The sequence below is a fragment of the Phoca vitulina genome, unplaced genomic scaffold (assembly GCF_004348235.1).
Source record: "Phoca vitulina isolate PV1807 unplaced genomic scaffold, GSC_HSeal_1.0 scaffold119, whole genome shotgun sequence".
Lineage (NCBI taxonomy): Eukaryota > Metazoa > Chordata > Mammalia > Carnivora > Phocidae > Phoca > Phoca vitulina.
In genome coordinates this window covers 161,412-179,694 of record NW_022589822.1, presented here as the reverse complement: position 1 = coordinate 179,694, position 18,283 = coordinate 161,412, and the positions used below count along the sequence as shown (strand labels likewise).

Here is an 18,283-nt window from a genome sequence, read left to right as displayed (position 1 = left end):
GATTAGTTGACAATATAGTTATGGGTTCATTTCCTGGTTTTCTATTCTGTTCCATTGACCTTTGTGTCTATTTTTGTGCCAGTACCGTACTGTCTTGATCACTACAACTTTGTAATATAACTTGGAGCCCAGAACTGTGATGCCCCCAGCATTCTTTCTCTTTTTTAAGATTGCTTTGGCTAGTCAGAGATCAATGAAACCAGGAGCTGGTTCTTGGAAAAAATTAATAAAATTGATAAACCCTTAGCCAGGTTTATCAAAAAGAAAAAGGAAAGGACCCAAATAAATAAAATCACAAATGAGAGAGGAGAAACAGTAACCAACACCACAAAAATACAAACAATTATAAGAGAGTATTATGAAAAATTATATGCCAACAAATTGGACAACTTGGAAGAAATGGATAAATTCCTAGAAACATATTAACTAGCAAAACTGAAGCAGGAAGAAATAGAAAACTTGAACAGACCAATAACCAGCAAAGAAATTGAATCCATAATAAAAAATTTCCCAACAAAAAAGTCCAGGGCCAGATGGATTCCCAGGGGAATTCTACCAGCCCTTTAAAGAGTTAATGCCTATTCTTAAACTGTTCCAAAAAATAGAAATGGAAGAAAAACTTCCAAACTCATTCTAGGAGTCCAGCATTACCTTATTCTGAAACCAAACAAAGACTCCAATAAGAAAAGAGAACTACAGGCCAATATCCCTGATGAACATGGCTGCAAAAATTCTCAACAAAATACTAGCAAATCAGATCCAACAGTACATTAAAAGAATCATTCATCACGTTTAAGTAGGGTTTATTCCTGGGTTGCAAAGGTGGTTCAATATTCACAAATTAATCAACATGATATACCACATTAGTAAAATAAAGGATAAGAACCATATGGTCCTCTCAATAGATGCAGAAAAAGCATTTGACAAAGTACAACATCCATTTTTGATAAAAACCCTCAACAAAGTAGAGATAGAGGAAACATACTCGTGAACATCGTAAAGGCCATATACAAAAAACTCACAGCTAATATCATCCTCAATGGGAAAAACTAAGAGATTTTCCCCTATTGTCAGGAACAAGACAGGGATGTCCACTCTGGCCACTGTTATTTAACATAATACTGGAAATCCTAGTCTCAAAGATCAGACAACCAAAAGAAATAAAAGGCATTTGAATTGGCAAGGAAGAATTCAAACTTTCACTATTTGCAGACAACATGATACTCTATGTAGAAAAACCTGAAAGACTCCTCCAAAAAACTGCTAGAACTGATACACAAATTCAGTAAACCTGCAGGATACACAATCAATGTACAGAAATCTGTTGCATTTCTATACACAAATCATGAAGCAGCAGAAAGAGAAATCAAGGAATTGATCCCATTTACAATTGCACCCAAAACCATAAGATACCTAGGAATAAACCTAACCAAAGACATAAAAGATCTGTACTCTGAAAACTATAGAACACTTACGAAAGAAACTGAAGATAACACAAAGAAGTGGAAAAACATTCCATGCTCATGGATTGGAAGAACAAATATTGTTAAAATGTTTATATTACCCAAAGCAATCTACACATTTAATGCAATCCCTACCAAAATACCATCAGCATTTTTCACAGAGCTGGAACAAACAATCCTAAAATTCATATCAAACTGATCCATATCTTCTCATAAAGTCAAAACCCATGTATAATTTTGCCTGGATTACCATTTATATACTACATGGGCACCTCAAACCCAACATTCTCAAACCCAATTTTTTAATATTCCTTCCATATTTCAGTATATGGCATGATTAATACCTCATATCTAATAAGTCACTAAGTCTTGTTTATTCTATATTCTGCATATCATCCACTTTTCTTCATCCACACTGACCCTACCTTGATTCAGGCCACAATTATCTCTCATTTGATTTAGTGACAGGTTGTATTGCAGTTTATATGTTTACATGTCCATTTATTCTATCAGACTGTGAGTAATGAGAGGCTAAGACCACTCATTTATTCATTCAACCAGTATGTATTCATCTTTGTATCTTTCATATCAAGTATATTCCCTGACAATAAGTAGATGCTCAGTATATGTTTGTTTTATTGAATTACGTTGAAACTTACTATGTTACAGATGAGAAAAAATGGTGAAGATGAAAATAGATGAAAGCCACACTGCCAAAGCCACACAGATTAAGATACTAAAATTTACATTTCCTTACTCTCAGTCCAGTTTTCTTTCCACAGAATGACTTTGTCCCTACCTCCTACCCTTCTATGTTCTCCTACATTATTTTTTTCTCTCTGACTTTTCTATACCATTCTCTCATTATTGGTCATATTGCTCCTATATTTGTTTGCCAGCTTCTTTGGGAAAAATCATTATCACCATCCCTATAGGCTTTTTGGTTAAGAATCTGTATTTCCTTGGCATTGTTTACTTCTTTTGGCATCATCACTGCTGAATCAGGATGACCATAGGTCAGCTTTTCATCTGACATTTCTAAAGATTTCCTCTTGACTTCAGTAGAGTATGGATAAAACTGGCCTTATATAGGAACTTGCAGGCTCTCAAATGGATTTAGTGGCAGTCTGGGAAAAACAGAATGAGGAAAAACTTCCAGAATTTGTGTAGAATACGTGTTTTATGTAGACAAATTAAGAGAGTATGGATTATAATTATAGGTGACAGAAATTGATATTTTATTGGGTTTATGGATGAAGATTCTGATAATGATTATTTTAGACACTGTATTGGACTATCATACAAATTGTTTTTTTATGTATAATCTATTTCCACTTGCTACAATTTAGTAAAAACTAAGTAAGAAACCTAAATAAGCTCAGTACATTCTAGGAATATGAAGAAAATATGTGGGTGGTGCCTTCTAGAGAAAATTTCTGCTCCTAACTTGTTCAAGCTATGAGTATAGGGGACCCTTTTAGAATGGCTTATAAAACATATTGTTTTCACATCTTTGTATCTTCATTAGTTCTCTTATATCTGCTTGTAATTGTTTTCATTCATTCTTTTATTTATCAAATATTTTCTGAGCATCTACTCTGTGCCAGGCATTATGCTGAGTTTGGGAGATTCAGTGATGGTTCTTTTTGCAGTTCATTCTGTCATCCCCCTCTTACCTCTTGGCTTTTGCACACATGATATTCCCTCTGGCTCTAATGTCCTTCTCATCCTTCAAATTTATATTTAAATATCACCTTTTCTAGGAAGCATTCAATAACCCCCTCAATATTAGATTAGATGTATTTCCTCTCTACTCCCTTCCATAGCACTTATTCTTTATTACATTTGTCTGTTTGCTACCTTTCCTACCAAATTATGAGCCCCTTGAGACCAGGGATTCATTGATTAATTATAATTAATAGCATATATAATCTAGTATCTATATTAATAACATAGAATTAATTTATTTTTATATATTAATTTATTACTATATTATTATACTGTGAGCCTATATTAAGGCAACAATGAAAATAACTGAGATTATTCAACCTTCTCACCTCTTAGGATGATACCCATAAAAAATAATAATTAGGTTAATGATCATTCATTCAACAATGCCTTCTATGGGCCACTCACTAAGTGCTGATTATTCAACAACTAAATTTCCTACTCTTGTGGAGTTGATGACACTCAAGTGGGTAGGGAAAGATGTTTGTTCTGTGTCAGATACTGTTCTAAGCATTTAACATGTTTTAACCCATTTAATTCTCACAGCAACCCTATGAGGTATATTTGTAAGTTGTACTGATCTTACAAATGAGAAACCAAGGCCCAAAGAGATTAAGTAACTTGGCCAAGGATATATAGCTGGCAAGTGGCTGATCTGGAATTCAACTCAGGTTGACTCATTTCAGAGTTTATACTCTTAATCGCTACACCACAGAACCCTCTCATCTGCAAATCTCTTCAAGGATTTTTGCTCTAACTTTTCCAAATTACTTGATATCCCTGACTATTCCATGTCATTATATACTCTTTTGCCCACCAAAACACCAGTTTAGGTAACTGTCCTCTTCTTTATCACCCTTAATTATAATTGTCTGTCTCCCATTCTAGACAGTGATCTCTTTGAGGGTAGATATAACGTTTATCATATTTGTCTTCACTGTTGTATCCCCAGGGCCCAGCACACTGGTCACTCAATTAATGCCTATTAAATGAATAAATAACTGACTCTTAGAAATCAACATACATATTTTTATTTGTGCTTTAAGCTGTTGTGTTTCTGAAAGATTATTTGCAGTTTTATGATTTTTGAAAAGATACTGGCATAGTACAATTATATACAGAAATTGATGTTGAGACATTACAAAATTCACTATGTGATATCTGACAACTTGTTTTACAAACTTGTTAGAATCAGTGTATTTCAGGAAACATGCTTTCTTAGCTCTTTAGTTAATGGTGTGCTTTTCAGGAAACACATTTAGACATATTCATTGAATTGTCTAAGATCATACAGCTAGTTAGTGACAGTGTTGGCCTAGAGCAAACACAGGTCTCCTGTCTCCCAATCCAATGGTTTTTTTCTCTTTATAGACACCTTGCTGACATTAACTCAAATCCAGTTGAATTTGGAAATACTGTCTTAGCACAGATCAACCCACCTATTTCTAAAAGCCAGTAATTTCAAAAAATAAATAAGTAACCTTGAAGAACACCAGAAAAATCACTCTGCCCTCCAAATATCTTCCTTACTACTATGTTTTATAGAAATATCTAAGTTATAGTTTTATAATTAATTAAACACACCCTTCCATACTTAGAGCAACTGGTTGTCCAAATCATTTCTGATAAGACAATTAAGTCAAAAAGATTTTGAAAGAAGGTAAAGTATCTAACAAAGTCTACTGAATAACCAGGACAGGACATAGATGAGAGTGTTATAGGAGTTACAAATGTAGAAATAAGTTAGGGTATTAGTAAAAACTATCATAGAGCTTTAGAACAGAAAGGAGCCTTAGAGCCAGGGAAGTATTCACAGAAGAATTAGGACCCCAAAGTAGAAAATGAATAAATATATACAAGTCATGTGAAGGATACATATGGAAAGCTGGATTGGTATCTTAGAAGAGTCAAACACTCAACTTATCTTATGTTAAAAGGTATGTTGAGAAGTGGAATGTATAGAGTCAGAATAACTTGATTGACAGGCAAAGCAATTTAAACTTAATGCTCTAGGAATTAGAAAGAAGTTTTTGAACAAAGGAATAAAGTATGAAAATAAGCCACATTTAAGAAAGATATATTTGGCATATATCTGCTCAAATTTAAAAATGGAGCTTAAAAAAATAAAAGGATTTCAAATTGAAATCATCTCCTCCCTCTCCTATGGGCTTCATTAGGGTGAGAACAATTTCTTAATTTTCTTAATATTCATATTTACTGTTCATTGAACACTTACTATATGCCAGACACATGATAAAACTTTCAAATGCAAGACCTTATTCAATCTATAGGAAATAGCACAATTCTGTGATGTGGGGACTATTGTTACCTTCATTTTAGAGATGAATGGAGGAAACTGGTTCAGAGAGGTGAATTGAGATGTCCAAAGTCAGATAGCTCATAAATTTAGGAGCAAAAATTTGAACCCTGATTTGTTTGACCCAAATCTAGTTAGTTCAGTACTTGGCACATAGTTGATGTGCAATAAATACCTGTTGAAAAAATGGGTGAATGAATATATCAGTAAATCTTTCCTCTTCTGCAGATAAAACTACAGATTAGCTTTAATGTTTTTCATGATCTTGATAAGCTCAAGTCAATATTAAGAGTAAAGAAGATGTTTGAGCCATAAAAGAGAAGAATTTACATAGGCAAATCTCTTGACTCTAGAAATTCTGATTAGGAAGGGAACTGGATTTGCTTAGAAATTATATATACACACACACGCATATGTATGTACATATATGTGTGTGTATACACTATACATACCTACCCACCAACAAAAGAGTTTGGAGCACCTTTGACACACACATACACATAATGAGCATGCAGACCCACACAACCATATATATTTTTAATCCCATGCTTTCTTTTGTTTTCTTAATCCTCCTGAGAGGGTGTAAATAATAGAATGTCAGAGCTAGAAGGGACCTTAGCAATTACCTAATCAGATCTTCTCATGTAAATGTAGAAATTGAGGCACTAGAGGGAAAGTAAATTACAAAGGTCACACAAGGAGTTAGAGTAAGATTAAGAATCTCAGTTTCGTGACTCACACAGGTTTGTTTTACTCAGAACTGTCACCATTTACCATCTCATTTTTATAGATGGGGTAAGCAAGGCATCCTAAGAATGTTGATGATCAAGCTCTTGCTACTTGTCCATTGAAGCAGGACTTGAAATCAGATCTCTTTTGTTTTAAATATGAGACTTGTTTTCATGCAAGTGCTTCTGTTTGGATGCCCAAAAGGAAGACCCATTCCTACTTAATTAGTGGACTGAGGATAATTTACAGAAAACTTTGTCCTTCACTTTAAGAGAAAATGTCCAAAGCTGCTTTATTTTCAGAAGACTGGCAGTCCTAAGGAGGCTGCATGAAGGCAGGGATTCTGTCTTCCTTATTGAATCCACAATACCTAGTACAACAGAAGGCACACAAAAAAATTTTGTTGATTATATGGCATACTAAAGGCAGAAAGGGAAAGCAAGTTGGGTAATGGTTTCCCAATGGATGATGGATGGGCAATCATTATTGGTGCTGAAAAAGTGCGAATGAATGCGGGTAAGAGGTGGGAGAAACCCTTAAACAAAGGAGAAGCTCTATCTGATAGAAGCTGCAAGGGCTGAGTGGTTTGGTAGGACTGTGATCGGCAGAGATATTTAAATGAGGCCTCCTTAAAATTGTTACTTTCCACCCCACCCCCATTCCCCTTTAAATTTTGTTTCAGTCATTACCCAAGGACCGGATACAGAGATTCCTATGGGGAGTTCTAATGGGTCGATTCAATTTCAACTGGATGACGCCACTTAGCTAAGCATTAAGAGCTACAGCTCCGGGAAAGCAAACGACACAGAGAAAGGGAGAGAAAGAAATTATAACAAGGAGCAATAAATCCCTTTCCTCCCATCCTCCCCTGTAATCCATTCACAAGACCTTCAGAAATCATGTACATTCACAAAACAGCCAGCTAGCTGAGCTGAACACACTGCAATTTCACTCCCCTCCCCCCGTCTCTGCAGATTATATACCAACACACCCTGAGCTATATAAATAATCACACACTAGCGGTATCTATTGCTCTGTTGAGATACCCTGTGTCTACAACTGCAGTTTCTGCTGCTTCGGTTCATCCGTCAGATTGGAGGAGACAGAGGCGGAGGCGGAGGCGGAGGCAAAAGAGAAAGAGGGGAAGGAGGTAAAGAAGGAAGAAGGGGAGGAGGGAAGGGGGAGGGAAGAGGAGGGGAAGGAAAACGCTGAAGGAGGAGGGGGAAAAGAAAGAGGAGGAGGAGGAGAAGGGGAGGAGAAAGAGGCGGAGGAGGAGGGGGAGGAGAAATAGAAGAAGGAGGAGGAGAAAGAAGAGGAGGAGGAGGAGAAAGAGGAGGAGGAGATGAACAACTTACCCTGCTGAGCTTTCTTTGGGGAATACGTGCATCAAGATTTAGATCTGCATGTAAAATCTATACAAAGTATCTGCCACTACAGGTCTGACTCTCCTCCCCACCCCACCCCCCGCACCACCGTTTTTTTTTTTTTTCTTTCCGTTTTCTCTGCTGTGTCAGAAAGACCGACACAGAACTATCTCTGTTTCTGGCTCCACTGCCAGTGAAGGAGTTTTCATTCAGACTTTCCGAAGAGAGGTGGAGAAACCTAAAGACTCAGGAGAAGAAGAGGTCTTTTGAGCCAAATGGGGCATTAGTTCTTCTGCTTTCCTCAGCATGGATAAACCTTTTCCTCAAGGTAAGCCATAGAGATTAGCTCTTAAAGACCCTAGAATTCTTTCTATGCAATGCATAGATTGCCATTCATTCCGGCCATCGTGTGTGTGTGTGTGTGTGTGTGTGTGTGTGTGTATGTGTGTGTGTGTGTGCGCGCGCGCGCGCGCGCGCGTGTGTGTGCACGCGTACAAGAGCAAACGCATGGATAAAATAAAATGAAAACCATTTAAATTTGATTTAAATGAATCAGCTTTTGCAGAAAACTATCCGTATTGGAAATTTATAAATCAAAATGGAACTTCAAAATAGCCCTTTTGTAGCCAAATGTCAATTTAATTTTTAGCTTGTTGACCTTTAAACGCATTTTGGTTCTTGCCTAAGCCCCTTATAGCGCAGCCTAACCACCCAAGCTGAGGACGTAGGGAGAGCCCGTGCTGAGGCCAGTCTGGCTGCCCAGCGGGCATCCTGTCAGCGTGGGGCTAGTCTGCTATTGGCTCACAAGTCTGGGCTGTGCATCGTTCAGATTTCATCACATCACCTTGCCCTGGGTAGAAATGGCGCAAGCTGACACGGCATAACCCCCTACTTACATTGAGTCAGAGCAGTGATTTAGAAATCTCTGGATCCATGCCTGGGTGTGTGTGCACATGTCTCTGTGTGGCATACGGAAATTTTGTCAAAAGTGAGAACCTGTGAGCATGTCCAGTTAGCCAATAGGCATTTGATAGGACCTAGTACAGTGGTTTACACTCCCTTCCATTCCTCTAGCTAATTATAATTAGCATTCACCTCTGCATGTTGCAAACCAAGTTGGATGAACAGAAAACAGACCTTGAACTCTTAAACAGAAAATCTATTTTGAAACGCAAACTATTGTTGCTTTTCTGGGTACATTAAGACCTCATTGTAACATAATGTGCTATTACATGAATTTGGATATACCAGGTGTTAAATCATGTTCCCAACAAGTCAGCTGCATACATACATACCAATAAGGCACAGACTAGCATTTTATCCACAAGGAAGTATTAGTCTTCTTCCCTGTACCTCTAAATAAACATGTACTAAGACTTTATTCTATGCATTTTTGTTTCTTTGTGTTCTGTTTTTAGGTCTTTCTAGCTGAGAAACAATCTAGATAGTGATCTGAGTGCCTTGGATTTGGAAGGTTTTTATTCAGAGTTGAGGAGTTGGGTAGTGAGGAATTAAAAAACCTAAAGGAAGGAGACTAATTCTTCATGAAAGACTTTTTGAGACAGAGACATGCAACCAACAAACCCAGCATAAAAAAACTTAGAGCCTCAGAACAAGAAGGGGCTTTAAAAGCCCTCCTTTAGTGCCCCTCATTTTGTAGATAAACTGAGGCTTGGGATAGAAGTCATTTGCCCACAGTCACACAATAAAGTAGTTAAGACTAGAACTTAAATTTCTTGTATCTTGTAAAAGGATATGGTGTTTAAAGAAAGATTCCTGCTTCTTAAGTGAACAACTAGCATTTTCTTCAGGATTAGAAGTGTGTGAATTCATTTGATATTACAACTTTTCCCTGTAGTGCTCATCACTAAAACACCTATATCTTTAAAAATGCAAGGTCTTAAAGCTGCTGGACTCTCTAGTTTGCAATAAACTGCTATGAGCCTTAATGAAACTATTAAAGTAATGAATACGGCTAGGGTAGCAAAGTGACAAGTTAAGAGTTAAATGTGGTGAGAACCTGGCAGCTCCAGCAAGATGTATGTGGTAGGAGGGAGGCCCAGTCAGTGGCTGAGAGGTTAGTAATGTAAACTATATACAACTTGGTATTTGTAAGGGGGGAGTGCTTTGATAGAGATGCAAATGCTTTTGCACAGAGAGGGATTTTTGGAGAGCAGACTTTGGAACAGTAGAACTAAGAAAACATATAAAGCCATAGCAGAAATTCCCCCTATGTTTGCTTTCAGTTATTCTGAGAAGGAGTGTATATAACAGCAGAGCACAGAAAAAAGTAACACACCCCAGAGCTGTTACACAGTAAGGTACAAAACAGCATTGAACCCATGGGAGTGGGAGAAAACAGGAGCCAAGCTCTCCTTCTCTCCCCTCCCTTCTTTGAAATTGAGGTTGAGTCTTATTGTATCAGAAAGGATTTACCAGAGAAATCAGAACTGTCTAAGGGTGTTAGCATAGTAGGGCTTTAGATAGGGAAGTTTTCAACTTTAGTCTCAACATGGCAGATTTTAGGTTCCAGGGAGTAAATACATTTTCCTTTCATTAACGAACAACATTTCTTGAATAGATTTAGCTCTCTAGTCCCTAAGTTGGCATAAGAAAAGAAATTTCTGTTTAGGTTGAACAGAAAATTTCAGGGCTACAGAAAAACTGTTGAGAAAGCTAGGAGCACCTGGCCAGAGGAACTGAGATGGGAGTGGGTTTACAATGCATCATTCATTACTGCAGAGGCACTACGTGACAGAAATCACTAGATCCCACCAATGTGCAGCCAAGACTTGTAATCACCTTGGCTCCTATTTAATAATATGTGATATGCATATTCTCTCTCTCATTTAATAGAATATGGAACTGACCAACAGAACAGTTTCTTAACTGTTTTTGTTCACAATGAATGGCCCTTTAATGAGTGGATTTCTGAATCATAAACATGCATGCAGTAGTAGTTTTTCATCTCATATATGTGCTGTAGCAGCTCTTGCCTTTTTGCTTCTCAATTTTTCCCCCTCTTACCTTTCCCTACAGTATCTACTTCAGTTCATCCTGTTAGCCAGATCGGATCGGCAAACATTTTATTGTCATTCAATACTGTTTTATCCTTCTCTACACTCTGATTTTGCCCAGGTCCTCCTTCCCACTGTATTGCAGATTTGCCACAGTCCGTTCTAATAAAAGATTTTGCAGGTCAGGAGTTCATCCTGTTAAGCCCCTTGTAAACAAGACAGTAGTACCTCATCATCCCAGACCAATGCCCAAAGCTTCCTTTAATTATACAACCAAGCAGCTCAACTTTTCAGTCTCACAGCAATCTAATCAATATCCAGATACACCTTCTCAACTTAAGCACCATATACCCTTCTGCTGCCAAGACAGGATCCCCTTTGAACATGGTTCTGAGTCATTTCTATTATGACCTAGATTCCTCCAAGCTTAGCTTTTCAACCTTCTGGGCATGTCCCTGAGATACCTAGTGATATCTTTGGAATCCCATAGGATTATCTTTTGTAACTTTGAGACCTTGTATGCCTTCCTTTGAGTTATTGATTCTTGGAATTTCCAATATGTTTTGAATCTAATTTCCTTTGGGAAATCAATTAGTCTAAAATGCATCCAGTGTGTTTGTTACTGTTCTCATAGTATAAAGGACACAAGGGGCCCCATGCATTCTTTATCTGATCAATGGGGAATAAATCCATTTCTTATAAATTTGTCAAAAGACTCTTCCTGATGCAAAGTTTCTACGTGCACATACCCTGCAAGTCAGCTGAACAATGTGTCTTTGTTTATTTTTTTTAAGATTTTATTTATTTATTTATTTGTCAGAGAGAGAGAGAGAGAGAGAGATTGAGCACAAGCAGGGGGAGCGGCAGGCAGAGGAAGAAGCAGGCTCCCCGCTGAGCAAGGAGCCCCATGTGGGGCTCTCTGGGATCTTGACCTGAGCCAAAGGCAGACCTTTAACCGGCTGAGCCACCCAGATGTCCCGTGTTTTTGTTTATTTAGGTGTTCGAATGAAAACTACTTTTTCCTTTCCAGTGCTGAGATTGTGAATCTTAGCAAAGTACAGTAAAGGTAGATGTGGGAGGCTTCAGGGGCCTGAATCCAAGTAAATAAAAGAGACATAAATTTTGCTTTTGAATGCCGAAATGAAAAAGGGCATGTTCCTTAGTTCACCCTCAAGGATTGGAGATATAGAAGGTGTAGATGAAGAGAAATTTTTGTCAAATTGTGTAGTTATAGAATTATAGAACATAATGGGGTAGGGTCCTTCAAAATCACCTAGTTTACCCCTATAATTATAGAGATAGTGAAATTGAGGCCCACACAAACAAGTGATTTGACAAAAGTTTCATAGATATTCGAGCCTTAGAATGTCCATAGTGTTTATTTGCATTCTCTTGTGTTGCATTAAATAACACCAAAACAACCAGCTAAAAAGTGAAATTATAGTCAGACTGGTTCTTTTCTGTGATGTGCCAGAAAAGTTATTTTTAACCAAATTAAATCTTCTTTTCAAAAAGCGAACAGATGTAAATTCAACTAAACAGGTTTGCATGGGGATATAGCCTCAAAACGCAATGAGTCTGGTCATATTATTAGCCACTGAGTCCTTTATGAACGGCACCCTTATTTTTCCTGTTATTGAGCTTTGGGCGCATTTCAGTGTCGTGTTTGCTTGCTTATGGAAACCTAATCAAGCACTATCCTCTTTCACTTGTTCATTTCTATTACTCATTCAAGCTTTGCATTCCATACAGTAGTGTGAGTAATCGATCTATTTTGAGGAGGCCTGAAATATGATGGATTTCAAATATATACTTTATTCGTGCTAGTGTTTCCTAGGTCCTAATGCCTCCAGAATGACTCTTGGCTTTGTGCTTAGGTTTTCTTGTGTACACTTTTTTGGCCGTTCAGTCTTCCAGGTGGTGTAATACAGTGATCTACTGTTTGTACAATATTTTCCTCATAGTCACCATTATCAGTATTAGGCTCCATCAGATCGATCCTTCAGGGAATGACCACCCAGCTCTTCCTGATTGTGGTATGACGGAGACATAAGCATATGCTTTCTAGATATTCAACTTGGTTTAAATAGGTACAGTTACAGGTGGTATTTCAAAAAATTCAGGGATCATCTTATATGGTCCCCCCATCCCCAGTGTTACTCACACATATATAAAAGTTTGATTCTGGAGCCACAGTGCCACTTAGAAAGAATTATCTCCTCAATAAGTTAAAGTAGACTAAAGGTGAGAGGAACTGCAAGATGATTAGTCTCGACTTCCATCCGCTTTGGGGAAGTTTTTTTCCTATTATTCTACAGAGAGCCTGATTTTTGCTCTCTGTGTCTCTGCCATATCACTGTCATTATCGCATCTTGCCTGCCTGTATTCATTGAATCAAGCAATTCCTTGCTCATCTGTTTATTATGCTTATCAGAAATTTTACTGAAAGGAGAATATTTACATACCATCAATCAAATATATATATATATATATATATATATATGTACATGTGTATATATGTCTCACACACATACACATGCAACTTCTCATGGAAGACCTTTGAGGCTTTTTCTCTTACATTAGCATTACTTCAGGCGGTAGCCTTTGCATTTGAAATTAGCTTCCATTTTTATTGGAATTTTGATGCTCAAGGCCTAGATTCCTCTGTTAGCAAGCATCTGAATGAGCTAGCTTCTCCTGTGACCCTAGTCATATGATGAAATACAAAAGGAATCAATGATGTGAGCTTTGCTCCCAGAGTGCTTTATAGTCTGGCTGGGTTGACCGGATTTGCCTGTGAAGAAGTGGATAAGGTCAATTACAGAATGAAGGTATAACATGAAGACTACCCTAAAGTAACTGAAGGTAGTGGTAGAGATAGGGCTGGAGCCTTGTTAGTTCCCTGCAAAGTAGTCATGTCTGTGTCTTCTCATGTATTGTTTCTATTTCTTCTCTCCTAGGATTTTCTGATGTGCCCTAAGGTCCATGTAACTCCAAGGGCTATTTATCACCACAAGTGCCACCCTGACCCAAAACCACTCAGAACTCAAGAATCAAAGCAAAATGGATGCCGCAGTGACAGATGATTTCCAACAAATTCTCCCTATTGAACAACTGCGCTCTACTCATGCTAGCAATGATTATGTGGAACGGCCTCCAGTCCCCTGTAAACAAGCCCTCTCCAGCCCTTCCCTTATAGTGCAAACCCACAAATCTGATTGGTCGCTGGCTACCATGCCTACTGCTCTTCCCCGCAGTCTCAGCCAGTGCCATCAATTGCAGCCCTTGCCTCAGCATCTGAGCCAATCTAGCATCGCCAGCTCAATGTCCCATAGCACCACTGCCTCTGATCAAAGGCTCTTGGCCAGCATTACGCCCTCACCTTCAGGCCAGTCCATCATCCGAACGCAGCCTGGAGCAGGGGCCCACCCAAAGGCTGATGGTGCTCTGAAGGGAGAAGCCGAGCAATCTGCTGTGCACCCCAGTGAGCACCTCTTCATTTGCGAGGAGTGTGGGCGCTGCAAATGTGTCCTCTGCACAGCAGCTCGTCCTCTCCCCTCCTGCTGGCTGTGCAACCAGCGTTGCCTTTGCTCTGCTGAGAGCCTCCTCGATTACGGCACTTGTCTCTGCTGTGTTAAGGGTCTCTTCTACCACTGCTCCACTGATGATGAAGACAACTGCGCTGATGAGCCCTGCTCCTGTGGGCCTAGCTCTTGCTTTGTCCGCTGGGCAGCCATGAGTCTCATCTCCCTCTTCCTCCCTTGCCTGTGCTGCTACCTGCCTACCCGTGGATGCCTCCATCTGTGCCAGCAGGGCTATGACAGCCTCCGGCGACCAGGCTGCCGCTGTAAGAGGCACACCAACACTGTGTGCAGAAAAATCTCTTCTGGGAGTGCACCATTCCCCAAGGCCCAGGAAAAGTCCGTATGACCTTCCCACCAAATGGATCCAGAGCTTTCTCCTTCTAACTCCCATTAGTAAAGTGTAGGCCTCATCTTTGAAGACAGGGAGAAGGAGGAAAGCAGCCAAAGTTAAGGCCTCACCAGTTTTGCTCCTGCAGTGTCAGGGGAATGGCCAAGTACATCCTGGTGCAGGATGCCTTGTTCTTTCTCACAGTATCTATCCCACTCCTCTTCCACCTTTGTACACCTTGCCATTTTAGCCCTGTGGCTGCCATGGCAAATTCAGGTGATATGTAGGCATGAGATTTGGACACTGAGGACTGACAGAGCCAGCAACGTGGAGGTTCAGGGGCTTCCCAGCAGAATGCCTCTGGATGCAGGCTCTGAGCGTCCCTCTACTTTCCACAGTGCCTTTGGAAACTTTCTTCTAAGATGGTTTTCACAGGTCCACGTGGAACAGTGTTCAATGTTCCAGGGAATCTGACCCCTTCTCCCTCTTTACTGCCCTTCTCTTCTTTAGTCTTTTTCTCCCTCTCTCCTCTTCTTCTTTGTTCCTTTCCCCTTCATTCCCACCCTATTTTTATTTTTCCTCTCTTTTCTTTCTCTCTCCCTTCCTTCTGCTCCTTTCCTCTCTCTCTTTCCGACTAACCCATTCTCTGCTTATATCTCTATCTTGTTTGATCTGTCTTTGTCTCTCTCTGCCTGTCCTTCTTTCTCTACTATGTCCAAAAGTGCTGTTTTTCCATAGGTGTTTCCTTTGACGCCAAACTTTGCTATGCTACACTATTTAGTAAATTTTGTTAAGGGAAACGGATTACTGTAATGAACTGATCACTAGCAATAGTCTATATCCTGACGTGTGTGTGTGCACTCATAACCACACTCACCTGTTTGTGAGCATATGAGGCAAAAATTATCTTACATTTCCAGGTTTAACTAGTTGGAGTTTTACTCCCTTTCCCAATAATCAACTTATAGTACTGACAGATTCCACTAGCATGCGGAGTAGGATAGTAAATCAGGATGCTCATAACTTTGTATGTCTGACCCAAGTGCCAAAGGCAGACGTGCTTTATAGCTAAATGAACAAAACAAGGGATACTGCAGAGGTCTGTTCTCTCTTAGAAGCTAGCTGCCCTGAGACTGCATGGCTCAGGCCTTAATTATGGACATAAAAAGTCATAAAACTTTAGAGCTGGAAGGAATCTTAATTGTTAATCTAGTTCAATGCCCTTATTTTGCAGATGGGAAAACTGAGGCCTGGAGATAGGAAGGGATTTTCCCAAGGCCACACACTGAGTTCATAGCAGGGTTGGGACTGGAATATAAGCCTTCTGACTCCTAGTTCAGTATTCTCTAGCCTACATCACATTAGGTCATGGGACTTTTCTCTTAGGACTCTATTAACAGTGACAGAAAGCCGTTGCCATTCAATTTTTCTGGAACCATGCCAAGTTAGTGTGGTGGTCTTTATGCAGTGCACGGTGGGTAGCTAATTAACTATCAGGTGTTGAGGCTGCCACCAGTGGACATCACCTTTGGCTCTGTCACTTGTAGAAGCTCAAGTGTGGAAAACAAAACAAAACAAAACAAAAACAAGGAACCCCTAACCAAGCTGTATCTTCGCCTTCTCTTTGCTACACATGTTGTGCTCACTCCTGGCTTTGTCTGCAATGGCAATTGCCTGAGAACCTAAATTTCAGCAACAGTGGAAAACTGAGATGAAAGACATATGAAGCAGAGAACTGACTTCTCTTTTAAAAATATACCAAGAGCCTGTGTTGTGAATCCACTTCAACGGGAAAAGGCTGCAGTGGGGATGGCAGGCTCCTAAAGACAGCTGTTAAAAGACACAAGAATTAGATCCAGTTTCCCTCTGTAAGTGAATCCAAAATTCACTAAGGAATTCAGAGATTGAGGGCACTTGCTTGAAATCAAGGTGCTCCAACTTAGTTTAAGACTTCCAGACTCTAACTTTATATATCATCTCTTTTAAAGCGTGCATGGATGTGTATTGCAGAGTGGAGAGGTGGGGAGAAATGTAGAGTCATACACAGGGGGAAGAAGAAGGGAACATCCACATCCCTTTGTTGGATATATACTATAGAAATACGTGCCACTTACTTTTTGTTGGTTCTGAATCTTCCTGAAGTGTACTGACATTTGGGCTGCACACAGCCCCATGCTTTCACTTTCGTCTCCTCTTCTAGAATTGCTTTGCTCTATTTTTGTATATACAAATATGTTATGATGATTACTAATAATGTTAATGATATTGCTGCAAATGGTGCCATATATAAGGTTTGGCTTCTTGGAACATTATAAACCCAAACCAATACCTGTAACCTCTTAAGTTGCTTTCAGATCCTTCCATTTTAAGTAACTTCTTAAAATCTTACGAGTCTGCCTGATTGAACTTTGACTTATCTATTCCTAAAAGCTGTGCCCAGTTCTCTGGGTCCGGCTGGATGGTGATGAGTAGCAACACACACTTCTCCCCGCTTATGCCTGAAATTTGCTTAGAGCTGAGATATATAAGGATTCTATGACACTAGTGCATTGTTCCTGGAGCTAAAGTTAGTCTATGGATGTTTGCTTATTAGTTTCAGGGCCCAAAACAACACAAGTCCCTCTTCCTTGATAGCTCCTTGATATCCCAATCCTGCAGTCCTTACTCAGGCAAATTGTGCACTGCCAGAGGGGCCCTGGGCTCTGCCATACACCCAGAAGAGCTCTTCTCAGTGTATTTCTAAATGGCCTTACACTTGGTAGAAGAAACTGAAGGGTTACTCAAATGCAATTGCAATCTGCAATCTGCTGCTGAGTCAGGGCTTTCACTTGTGTCCAAGTTGGCCTGATACGGGCTGCATCTGGTTTACGTATAGATGGGTCCTGTTGGGGTATGTGTACAGATGTGTGAGTGTGCATATGTACCCTTCTGTGAAATTTTATATATATATATATATATATATATACACACACACATATATGTATATATGTGTGTGTATATATATATGTGTGTGTGTGTGTAAATATATATATTCACACATCTCTATATATTTTAATGTATTGCACATGTATATTTAAAATATATATGAAAGAACTCTAAATCCTGCAGAAAGCCTCTGTTTTCATTATTTTTCTACCTTGTGTCATGTACTGTATAAACAGGAATATTTAGAGGGTGTTTCCTGCTTAGCATTTTTTTGCAGTTAAGTCATCTGTTACCCCCTACTTCTACTACTTTCCATATATTGGTTCCCTGATACATTTCACATGGCTTAGTCAAGAGTTTTCCTTTGATTCCAGCCCATCTTCCCTCATCACGATGGCTATAATAAATATAGTGAGCATTTATATAGTGCTTACTATGTGCTAAGCACTATTTTAAGCACATTGCCTATATTAGCTCATTTCATTCTCGCGTTAACTTTAAGATGTAGGTACAGTTACAATTGCCATTTTACATGAGAAAACTGAAGCACAGAGAGGTTAATTGACTTGCCAAAAGTAACAAAGCTTGTAAGTGAAGGAGCTAATATTTGAACCTAGGCTGTCTGAGTCCAAAGTCCATGCTCCAGAGGTAGGTATAGAAGTCTGGAATATAATGTAAACCCTTCTGGTATAACAAGCCTCAAACAGTGAATAGTCCTTTGCCTAACTCCAGTTTATCTGTAGCCTAAGAGTAGAAACAAATGTGCTCCTATGTTAGGAGTGAAGCAATAGTTACAGACATCATATCGTAGCTGTCTTGGCTCCCAAG

The 18,283-nt window shown here is 39.2% G+C and overlaps 1 protein-coding gene across 2 annotated transcripts; it reads left to right on the top strand.

The window, feature by feature from the left end:
* Nucleotides 1-6,957: 6,957 nt before the first annotated feature.
* Nucleotides 6,958-15,055, top strand: SPRY3 (sprouty RTK signaling antagonist 3). Of its 2 annotated transcripts, XM_032398755.1 has the most exons (3): nucleotides 6,958-7,387; nucleotides 7,756-7,929; nucleotides 13,579-15,055. In XM_032398755.1, exon 3 carries the CDS (start codon nucleotides 13,682-13,684, stop codon nucleotides 14,546-14,548), a length of 867 nt encoding a protein of 288 aa, XP_032254646.1. In that variant the 5' UTR covers nucleotides 6,958-7,387; nucleotides 7,756-7,929; nucleotides 13,579-13,681; the 3' UTR covers nucleotides 14,549-15,055. The 2 variants fall into 2 exon arrangements, with proteins under 2 accessions (XP_032254646.1, XP_032254645.1); XM_032398754.1 differs by lacking the exon at nucleotides 6,958-7,387 and having other exon boundaries at nucleotides 7,580-7,929.
* Nucleotides 15,056-18,283: the final 3,228 nt, after the last annotated feature.

What these genes read in the sequence shown, in the direction of transcription:
- SPRY3 (XM_032398755.1), top strand. Translation starts at nt 13,682, where the DNA reads ATGGATGCCGCAGTGACAGATGATTTCCAACAAATTCTCCCTATTGAA.